This window comes from Schistocerca gregaria, chromosome 3 (genome assembly GCF_023897955.1).
Source record: "Schistocerca gregaria isolate iqSchGreg1 chromosome 3, iqSchGreg1.2, whole genome shotgun sequence".
In the NCBI taxonomy this organism is placed as follows: domain Eukaryota; kingdom Metazoa; phylum Arthropoda; class Insecta; order Orthoptera; family Acrididae; genus Schistocerca; species Schistocerca gregaria.
In genome coordinates this window covers 683,683,599-683,695,688 of record NC_064922.1, presented here as the reverse complement: position 1 = coordinate 683,695,688, position 12,090 = coordinate 683,683,599, and the positions used below count along the sequence as shown (strand labels likewise).

The following is a 12,090-nucleotide window of genomic DNA, read 5'->3' as shown; positions in this document are numbered from 1 at the left end:
GTGTGTCTAAGGCATTCAGCTTGATCGGGCTGCCCCAAACACGTCTCTGATGATTGTCTAGTTGAAGGCATATTTGACACTCATCAGTGAAGAGAGTATGATGCCAATCCTGAGTGGTCCATTCGGCATGCTGTTGGCCCATCTGTACCATGCTCCATGATGTTGTGATTGCAAAGATGGACGTCGGGAATGAAATGCCTATTGCGCACAGTGTGATTCGTAACATGGCGTCCTATGGCTGCACAAAAAGCATTATTCAACATGGTGGCATTGTTATCAGGGTTCCTCTGAGTGATAATCCATAGGTAGTGGTCATCCACTGCAGTAGTAACCCTTCTGCGGCCTGAGCGAGGCATGTCATCGGCAATTCCTGTCTCTCTGTATCTACTCCATGTGCGAACAACATCACTTTGGTTCACTACTAGACACTTCCCCTGTTGAGAGCCCTTCCTGGCATAAAGTAGAATGTGGACATGATCAAACTATGGTATTGACTGTCTAGGCATGGTTGAACTACAAACAACATGTACCTATTTCCTGGTTGAATGACTGGAACTAATCGGCTGTCAGACACCCTCCATCTAATAGCCACTGCTCATGCATGGCTGTTTACATCTTTGCGCAGGTTTAGTGACATCTGTGAACAGTCAAAGGGACTGTGTTTGTGATACAATGTCCAAAGTCAACGTCTATCTTCAGGTGTTCTGGGAACCGGGGTGATGTAAAACTTTTTTTGATGTGTGTAATTTTGTTATGTTAAAATATATGTATGACCACATATTAATTTTCACCTTAAAGCACTTAATGTATAATGCCATGAAGAGTAATGATTAGACTTCAAAGATCGATAACTCAATACAAACTTATTACATGATGAAACTGTTCTTTCATAATTACTAGTCTTCAGTATGAGTTGGAACAAATGGCACCCATATGATAGTCACAGGGGGCTAGACCTATGGTTATAGAGATATTTTTAATATATTGAAAGACAAATGGTGACTTGTAAGTACCCATAAAAACTTACAGTTCTGACCCTGTTAAAAACCTTTGTAAAACTGACTTTGAAACCATTTCCTTGAAACAAAAATACCTGACTACACCACATTTTTTGCTTACCCTGAAAGGTAGGGGAAGCCGCAGGGCCCCACGCCTTGCCACTGGTTTTAGTGCCAATGGATGGAACAGTGTATTTTGTACAAAATAATGAAGATTTTGGAATGGTATAACCACTATTGTAGGGTGTTGCATGTGAATTTTTTGTACTGATCTTTTTTAGTTATCATTTACATTTAATATAAATTGAAATAGTAGTGAAACTGAATTCATTCTTGAGATGTTATTTAAGTGAATAAGGCTGTGAATTCAGGCTCCGTACAGTTATGGCTTAGATGATTGTTGTGTTTCATACTACAATGTAATGTCGAAGACTGGATTTGAATTTATAAGTATTATGGAACTGATGATTGTGAAATACTCTGGATTTATCCATTGCATCAGCATGGATAAATTAGAAGATATATACAAATACTGCCAGATTAATATTTTTATGATCAAGAATCCTGGATCTGTTATTCTGCATGGAAGATAAGCGTTATTTTTATTCTGATAATATCCAAGTAATTAATGACCTGTTGTTATATGTTTTGGGTTGATGTGGTAACAAAATCACCTGCTAAATCATGCTGTAACATAGACTTTTGCAAAAGTCTAACAATTTTCTGTTGAAAAAATCAGTTATCTTAGATAGTCATCCATTGCATTCAAGGAATAAATACTCTAGGTGCATATTGGTCTACTCTTGATCAGTAAATCTATCCATACAGTCATGTATAGCTGTTAATGGCAGATAAAACCCATTACTCATAAGGGAAGAAGCAAAAGCTATATCATCTCTTGTAGGACAAGCACTTTTCCACTGGCTACAGTAGCAAAGGCTCCAATGGAAAGCTTTTCTCTTTATTTTGATGAGGGGATAAAATTAGACAGTTTTAAAAATAACCCCATGGAATGATGGAGTATTGTGTTGTTCTTTATGTTTTAGTTTTGTGTCAAATGGACCTGATGAAAGTGTCTGTGTTTCTTAAGGATTAAATAATAAAAAAGTTCAGCACCAAAGAAACTATAAAAATCATTATTTTGCTAAAAGAGATGATTCTTCTGGCTATGATAATGTCTTTATTGAAATTTTAAGATAAATTAGTATATTTTGCACTTGGAAATATTTTTTATTAAATTTACTAGAAGATAAAGATATTAGCTATACTGAAAACTTTTGCTGTGGTCCCCTATTATGGAATTATTTTCTGGAGCAAAGCAGTTAAAGAAAATGAAGTATTTACACAGACAAATTGAGCTGTAACATATATTAAATCACTAACCACAAGTCTCGTTGGAATTGTTTCATAGAAATAGGAATACACATTCAGCTGCTAGTACATTTTCTAGCATTGGTGTAGGGCCTTGGTAGCTAGTAAGAACAATCTATTTGAGCTAAACTATGATTTATATGATTGTGATATGACCTACAATTTTTTTTCAAATTACTGAATTTCCTTGTAAATGGTTCAAAGTGGAGTTTTGTATTCTGTTGCTAGCAATTTCAACAAACTCTCTACATGCATAAATCAAGATACTGTGATTCCTCAAAATATTGCAACATTTCTTTTTAACACTCCTTTAAATTAACTGTTTATCTACATTTAATGACTGAAATCTCCTGTTAGTTGCATGCCAAATGGGTGTGTTCATTGTAAACAGACTTCTGTTGTTACAAACCTATATAACTGTTCATTTTTGATTAATGCTAAAATTGTCTTTTTCAGAATTTGGCCCACAACCAGACTAAATGTCTTGAAAGAGAATATATTTTACCATTGGTTGTATTTGGTATTTATAATTATACTCTTCAATTTCATTATTATCCAAATCATTGGTCATTCTGAAATAGGAGGGTAATCCCAAAAGTAAGGTCTCCTATTCTTTTATAAGTACATAGACCTATTTATTTCTACAATGGTTTACATCAGTTTACAGCTTGAACATTTAGCTATTTTTCAACATAATCACCATTCCTGTCAATGCATTTTTGTGGATGCTGTGGCATTTTTTGTGTGCCCATGTCATACTGGCTCGCCGGCATGCTGTTCAGAAAGTTATGAAGCACTTCTTTCACCTCATCATCAGAGCTCAATTGCAGGGGACCACTTTTAATGTTGACAGGTACTGTGAGACTCTGAAAAAAACTCAAACAGGCAATTCAGAACCAGAGAAGAGGAATGTTGAGCAAGGGCATACACATTCTCCATGACAATGCTCACCCACACATCACTCGGCAAACAATTGCTCTCCTAAAACAGTTTCAGTGGAACATAATCACCCACCCACCCTATACTTCTGACTTGGCACTCAGTGACTATCACCTGTTCCTTAGGTTAAAAGAACATTTGGCCAGAAAGTGATTCAGCTCCAACGACGAGGTGAAGGAAGAGGTTCATAACTTTCTGAACAGCATGGCAGTGGGCTGGTACGACATGAGCATACAAAAACTGCTACAGAGTCTACAAAAATGCATCAACAGAAATGGTGATTATGTCAAAAAATAGCTAAATGTTCAAGCTGTAAACTGATGCAAACCATTGTAGAAATAAACAGATCTATGTAATTATAAAAAATAGGAGACCTTATTTTTGGGATTACCCTTGTACATATAATCAAAAATAATGTTGCATACTACTTCATAAAATCAGATATTTTTATATTTGAGCAAGTTGTTATGTAAACTGGAGCCAGTGGCATCTCAGTTGTGTGTGGCACATTACACAACACTGAATAGAACAGTCACATGCACTCCACAGTGCAAGAATTTGTTGACAATGAGACAATGTCTAATACCAACATAGATCCTAGTTTCTACATGTTTACATGCACTGTCATTTGCAGAACAGATACTCTCTTCCAATGCTTTTGTGTCTTATCCTTGCAATTTTCCATTTTCAGTAGCTGATGATGGAGCTTATTATTCAAGAAGACTACCATAACAATATTTGTATGATGGTAATATACATCTAGACAAAAGATACTTATGACTCACTCTGTTTTGCAGTTCACGAATTGGTGGGCAGCATTTGTACTGTGTTGCTTTATCTGGAATTGATTCAGCATTCAATGTGAGGTAGTGGAAACATGTCTCTACTGTTAGAGGTAATCCTGCTTGTTTTGCTTTGTGTATAAATGGAAGAGCATCTGCTGCAGATAAATGAACCACGTGACACCTTACTCTGAAATCATTATAAAACTGAATTAGCAACTCAGATCTAAATCAAAGTTTGTTTTGACAGTAATACATAACACAAATAATGCATTCTAAAATAATTTAAATAAGCCACATGAGATGATATGCACAAATGTCTCCTTAATGAATGAAGATGTTAAATGATGTGGAGCTAGAAAATACGTGCAACAACAGAGAATATATTTACTTTTATAATAAGAAAATCACTTGTTCTTACAAACCCATTACATTTCTTATACTATTTTGACTATCTTTTGTAGTAGTTGCATACAACAAAATTCTGATCTGTTTAGGAGTAGAGACATTGTAAACACCCATTTTTAAAAATAATAAAATTTTCTCCACAAAGAAAGTAATATATGAGATCACAGATGTCATCGTGACAGAACTAAACACAAAAATATCATGTTGGTAAACACTGTGTGACCATTCAGAACTGTGTGCCAAACTTGGCTTTAATATGTTTACATGCCTTTCACTGGCACAGCACTTTTTCAACCTACAAAAACTGGCTTATTGTATGTAGCTACAGATTTTTAATTATCACTTTGAAAAAGTCAATATGTGATCATAGAACTTGTTAATGGCATCAAGCCTGTTCTTCATGTTTGGCCTTCTATGTGACACATTTTTCTTTATGATACATTACATGGCAGAGACCTTAATTGTGAATATCTGCATATTCACTGTTCAAGAAATGTAACTCCTTGTAAACCAACATGTTATCATTCTGGAAATACTTGCAGTGGAATGGCTTCTTCATCTGAGGAAACAGGAATAAGTTGTTGGATGATATCTCAGGAAAGTACAGGGAATGAGACAAAATTTGATAGCCCAAAGAAGCATCCATTCAGGATGAGCTATGTCACTGTCATGGAGCAAAAATATCCCCTTAAACAGCTTCCCATGACACTTCATCTTGACAGCCCCCTATAAACTCAAGAGTCTTTGGTAGTATGTTACTACAATTGTTTGCCCTGTAGCACCATAGTCTGTTGGCACCTCCACACTCAACTTTACATTGAGCAGTTATGGTTAGGTCTCTGTATTATTCTGCATGTTTCCACTGCTTGCTCTGCTCCTTTGTCTTTGGGTTAATGAGGGTACACCCAAACTTGTCCATGGTGATTAGATGGAATGCCCTGACCTGTTGTAGTATTTCACTGCTGCCTGAGGTTGGTGGGACTTTTCCTAGTTTTTCACAGAGAGTTGTATGTCAATGTGTCATATAACCTACCTTCATAGCCAGTGTCACTAAAACACACTTTTTCTGAGTCCTGGTGGTGAATGAAATTTTAACTGCCAGTTTTTGTCCAGTGAAGGGTGGAGGGGTAGTGATGTATAGTTCCTTATCACCTTTCTTTGCACAATATTGTGGATTAAATTCCAGATCTCTGCAGTATCTCATGAAGTGAGACTGTTGGTGGTGATCTATCTGTCAGATGGGGATGATAATTTCAGTAGCTCCCTTGATGCCATTTGAGAGGAGTGAGCTATGTGTCAGCACTGGGTTTTGCCCTCTCTCTCTTCTCTTATCATCATCATAACCATCATCATCATCATACAATATAAACATAACACGACAACAATATGAAAAAGATAGTCTGCTACTTCTCACATAGAGGACATTGAGTCACTGACAAACACAATGAAAAGACTCTTAACATGTAAGCTTTTGTACATAAAGACCTTTCAAAATAGAAAACACATACAAATTTGGAATGGAAATCCATGATGGATTAATAACAATATTATGTAAAAGCTAGAATGACACTCACCATATAGTGGAGATTAGTGCAGATGCTGAGTCAACAGACAGGCACAACAAAAAGACTGCCAAACAAGTAATCTTTCAGCCAAAGAGCCTTCTTCTGAATTAGACAACATACACCTACACATTCATGCAAATGCAACCCACACGCATGACCACTATCTGGCTGATGAGGCCTGTGTCTGGCCTTGGCAGCCAGACCCAGTTGTGTGTGTGAGCTGTGTTTGCATGAGTATTTGTGTGTGTGTGTGTGTGTGTGTGTGTGTGTGTGTGTGTGTGTGTGTGTGTGTGTGTGCTTGGTCCAATCCAGTAGAAGGCCTTTTGGCTGCGGGATCTACGCATATAGTGAGTAGCAGTCTATTCTTTTTATAATACTGTCATACACATTCACACAAGCACAAGTAACATATATGGCACTCTCACTGATTGACAGGGCCTGAATATGGACTGTGATTGTATCTGACATGAGCAGTGATCTGGGTTGGTTCATGGGGGTAAGGAGGAGGTGTGGAGCAATGAGGAGGAATAGCAGGGTAGGGGTGGGGTTAGAGGTTAGACTACATGGAGTAAGAGCATCCAGGGATGTGCTGGGGACAAGATAGGGCTGCTAGGTGCAGAGTGCAGAATCAGGAGTCTGATAGTCTGATTTTTATTGTGATGGTGAGAGGGGCTAGGGGAGGGGGGGGGGGGGCAGAAGAGAAGTGTAGAGAAGGGGAAGAGACTTGTAGGTGCATCGGTGGAATTGTGTAAGGTCTAGCAAAAGGGTGAGGTTGAGGGGGTGGGGGGGCAGAAGGGGGGATTATGGGAGTGAAGGACAGTTGCAGAGAATTCTCTCTTGTGCAGTTCAGAAAAGCTGGTGTTATTAATAAGGATCCTGATGGCTCAGACTGTGAGGCAGTCATTGAAATCAAGTGCATCATGTTGGCCAGCATTTTCAGCAACTGGGTGGTCCAGCTGTCTCTTGAAGTGCATGATGTTCAGTAACTGGGTGGTCCAGCTGTCTCTATGTCACAATTAGGCAGTTACCATTTATATGGGCAGACAACTTACTAGTTGTCAATCAGCACAATAGTTGCAGCTTATTTTGTAGATCACATTGCTGCTTTCAGAGATAGCCCACCTTTGATGGGATAGGAGGTGCCTGTGACTGGCCTGGGGTAAGTAAGAATGGGAGGATTTATGGGACTGGTCTTGCATCTAACATTATGCTGTACACACACACCTATTATATATACATCAACTCTACAAATATATATGCAACACATCTGGCACATATTCACAGTGAAAGAGGCCAATGCAGGCAGAGGAAGAATGACCTTCCTGATGGACAACTGAAGCTACCTTATGCGATATCCCAGCCAACAATGCCGTATAACATTTATGTTATTACCATATCATATGATGCATTGCTGCTGTATACTTCAACCAACTCAGAGCTTATTGTTGCAGGGTTTTTCTCCTCCAAATGCAGAAAGTGGAGTACCACATAATACATAGGAAAGCTCTGGTACAGTGTGAATACTTAAGGTGTAAAGGAAACCACTCATTGAAAAGCAGAAACTAAAGTGTAGTCAACAGGCAGACACAAAAAAGAAAGGAAACTCAATAGCTTTTGGAGTCATCCTGTTTCAAGCTAGAGTACAATATAGACAACACACACACACACACACACACACACACACACACACACACACACACACACACACACACACACCTTTCCTTAAATGGTGCCAGCTAGACTTTAACAGAACCCCTCCATTTCATCAGTGAGTTGCTCCATTTTCTTTTGACCCCTATAGCACAACACTTTGGTACTGTGGTGCAAGAATTTCAGTGAATTCTGACCTTCCTAACAGAAAATTCTTGGTCTACATAAATGATTTATCCTGACCATAGGAAGACTTTTAAAAAACTGTAACGTTTCCTGATGACAAAGTTATATGGACAAAGGGACCATACAAATTCATACCAGATGCAGCCAGGAGAATAATGGAACAGGCCTACAGCTGGTTCACAGTAAACCCTAATCTTGTGAGAACTCGTGTGCAAAATTTTCTTACAGATTCAGACGTAGATGTTAATGGGCATACAGTGTGTGAAGTTCCTGAGCATCCATATAGATAATAAATTGAAGTGGCACCAGAATGTGAATACATTAACCTGGGCAACATGCATGCAAATTCAAGTGGCCCCCCAAAGAAGTTGTTGCCAAACATTTTCCTTAATTGGTTTCCTAAAACTGAGTAAGAGACCAATGCAAAAATTAGACATGGGACAGTAGTAATGATCAAACCTGTTTCTAGACTATGAAAACAACTGACACTAAATGTATCTGGTAGTCCACTTGAATCTGCATGCACAATGACCTGACTGGCTACTATGAATGCTAATTAGATCACAAATGATGCAATGTATCGAATCTTTTCTTAACAATTATATCTCAACACAACCTATCCTTCAAACCCCTTACAAACTTTTCAGGCTCTTTCTAACCATCCTATACATACTCCGTAATGGTATTTGTGACTAATAAAATGATCAATTTTTGATGAACTTAGCAATTTACAATGGAAATACTAGCAATAATATTCATTTAGACTATTTATCCCACACCAGGGCTCAGAATCTATTTTTATATTCTGATGCAAAAGTCTTTAAAAGGTTGCTATCAAGCAAGAAATTGGAAATCACTGACCATTCAATACTAAAGTAAGAGAATACCTTATTAGTCAATATTTCTGTGATTTATCAGAAAATTTGTATTTGTGGTTGTAAATTGTGGTTAGCGCTGATGTTCATATTATATAACTTTTGGATATAGCAATATGTAGATAGCTGACAGGGTGCTTCGTGAAGTATCATAAATGCATTGTGTGAAGTATTACATAAAAAAGGACAGATGACCGAAGTCAAACATCAGTGGTTTTTAAATATTAATGTGATTAGATTAACACTAGTCATAATTGACTTTTAGTACACAGGGTGTTTCAAAATGAACAAACCAGTTTTAAGGCATTGTAGCATTTATTATGTTCAACTTAGAATTGTAAATAATGCAACAAATGAAAGAACAACTCAAACAGTTTTGTTTTTATACATGTGTGCAATGGGAAGAGTATGGAATGACAAAGAGTGACTGAAAAAGGTATTAAATGAGTGTGAGTCTTAGCCCGGGGAAAGTTTATGGGCCTATCTTTTTCAGTGAATCAACTGTAACTGATGTTTCTTATCTTGATGTGCTACAGCTGTGGCCCATGTCTAAATGGGAAGAAGAAGAACAACACATCTTTATGTGGGAGCAAGATGGTGCGCTACCTCACTGGCATATCTCAGTATGCGACTGGTTAAACGGTGTTGTATCCGACAGGTGGATTGGGTGCAAGGGACCAGTTGACACAGCATTTCATGCATGGGCTCCACGTTCACACACAATCTGATGTGATCATGTGTATGTGCCTCTGATACCAGCTGATCTGACTTTAGAAACAGTGTTATTGCAACAGTTACTCCTGACACATTGATAAAGGTTTCGGAACAACTTGCCTATCGACTCGATGTGTGATCAGTGTTCACACTGAATAATTGTAAGAAAAAATGTTTGTGTTTCTCTTTCATTTGGAGCAGTATTTATAATTGTAAAGTGAATGTAATATGTGCTACAAAGCCTTAAGACCTGTATATTCATTTTGAGACATCCTGTATTTTACAGAGATAGTTTGCAGTGGATACTTCTTCAAACCAATGTTCTATTTAACCAATTACATGTCCCTGAAGGATTCACAATGTGATTAATGGAACAAGACATAAGAATAAGTGAAAGGATGAATGAATAACATCTTGTGTGACTTTAAAGGTGAGTGCTATGCTGCTATAAGCCAGTAAAATCTCAAAGGAAGAGGAACTGTGATAACAGCTTCCACCATTGTCATTGACTTGAAAAGGTGGAATATTGCCATGTGTGCGAGTATAGACATGACAGAATCAGCAGCCACCAGCGCAAGTGTTTTTCATACCATTGCGATCTGGCTCATACAAAAAAAGTGTTAAAACATTGAAGTGTATGTGTAATCTGAGTCTCGGAAGAAGACTTACAGGGAAACGAGAGAGTCCTGATATGCACAAAGTTACCACAGTATGGCATAACTGCTATACTGACCACATGGCTAGAACAGACTACATAACTTTACCTATATTGTTGCTCAACAATGCTGCACTGCACTAAGAGTAGCTCTGTCAGCATCACATCTGATAACACTTGCTGTTGGCTTTGTTGTCCAGAAATCAGAACCATCTCAGGCTGTAATAGGCATGTGAAGGCTGCGAGTGTGGTGTTGAGTATCAAATGAAAATTTTTCTGACTAGTGCCATGTATACTCTTACAGTAATAGTCAGATATGCGTTAGTTGTTATAGGAGTGACCACAAGCTGACTGGTTGTAATGCAAACACATATCATAGACAAATTCCAAGGCTGATAGTTTGAGACCTAATTAGATATTACATATGGTTTTTACTTCTATGTGTTGAAGACATCTGGAATAGCAACTTCTATGGCAACCAGGATCTAGAGCCAGCATTACAACCTCTTCTTCAGACAACTCAACTTAAGATGTTTCAGTGTGACAATACCTGGTCACATATAAATAAGAATTTACTAGCCTTTGGCAAATACTGACAGGTGGCAGTGGTCTTCAGGGTGGTGCAGTCTCCTGACAGATCATTCATCAACCGTGTCTTGTATATGCACAATTTAAGTTGGAAAAAGTCAATAAGTCCCTCATTGGAAACATAGAATAAGACGTAAAGAGAAGTAACATAAAAGAATACTACAGAATTTAAGAAATTTAGGGGTACAAGTCACTATCAACATGTTTCCAACAAATGCCTAGAACACTGACAATTCATAAGGAAATTCATAAGATATTGGCAGACTACTTTGTGAGCTTATGAGACTTTATAATACACACATGACTTGTGAAGACCATGACTACAAACCAGCACACATGAGTGAAACATTAAAATACTTAAAGGAGGTTGAACATTAAAGAATTTTGGAAATATGCTCCAAAAGAATTAATTCAAAGCTCACAAAAGAAGTTTCAACAAACCAGCACACTAGAGTGAAACATTAAAATACTTAAAGGAGATTGAACATTATAGAATTTTGGAAAAATGCTCCAAAAGAATGAATTCAAATCTCGCAAAAGAAGTTTCAACAAAGAGACTTGACTCATATTTGAACATCTGGCCCAAGTCACACATTAAGCAAGAAATGTAGCTGCCCTGAGTCACACATAAAGTGATAAATGTAGCATGAGGACATCCATAACTCTCATTAAACCTTGATCTATGAACTTATTTTGCTTGTGTAAGGCTGATTTTTATATATGATGAAAACGTGTATATTCATATCCTTACCACAAGTTTTCTTGAATTCTGACAGCTAGTTTACAAGTAGAAACACCTAAGTACTAAGCACAAGAGGTTCTTATGACAGATAAAAGAATTAATAGCTGTTAAACTTTCTGGCATCGTGTTGCTTGCCTCAACACTGTTTAAGAGCTCTCAGTGCTGCAAATACATGACAGTATCTCAAATATCATTCACTCAGCTTCAAGTTAATAGCCTGTACAGTACTTATTTAGTTAGTTTATTTATTGGAACTTAATACACATGACTGCATTAATGATTCCACATTTTTTGTACTCCCAAATCTTGCATTTAATGTTGCATTAATGGTCTTCTTTCTCTTTATTTCACTCTATTATTATCATTTTCTTCAGATCATTGCAAGTGATTGGACAGCTGATGAGATGTAACTATTACTAAATAATACACAAAAATAAATGTAGCATACACATCAGAAAATCACACCACAGCACCACAGTACCACTATGTTGATCTCTTCACAGAAAACCTTGATTGTTCTGTAAGTGGCTTGTATTATAATTATAAACGGAATTAAATCGTAGGCCAACAAAAGAACATAATATCGCTAACAAAACATTCATTTTATGAATACACTA

At 37.3% G+C, this 12,090-nt stretch overlaps 1 protein-coding gene across 1 annotated transcript in view; it reads right to left on the bottom strand.

Annotated features, from left to right (window-relative positions):
- The window catches only part of LOC126356044 (allantoinase), a 224,317-nt gene that overhangs the window by 63,030 nt on the left and 149,197 nt on the right, over positions 1–12,090 (bottom strand). Inside the window, exon 8 of the mRNA XM_050006723.1 lies at positions 4,094–4,280. Coding sequence (XP_049862680.1) covers positions 4,094–4,280 — 187 coding nt within the window. The remainder of the gene's footprint in view (positions 1–4,093; positions 4,281–12,090) is intronic.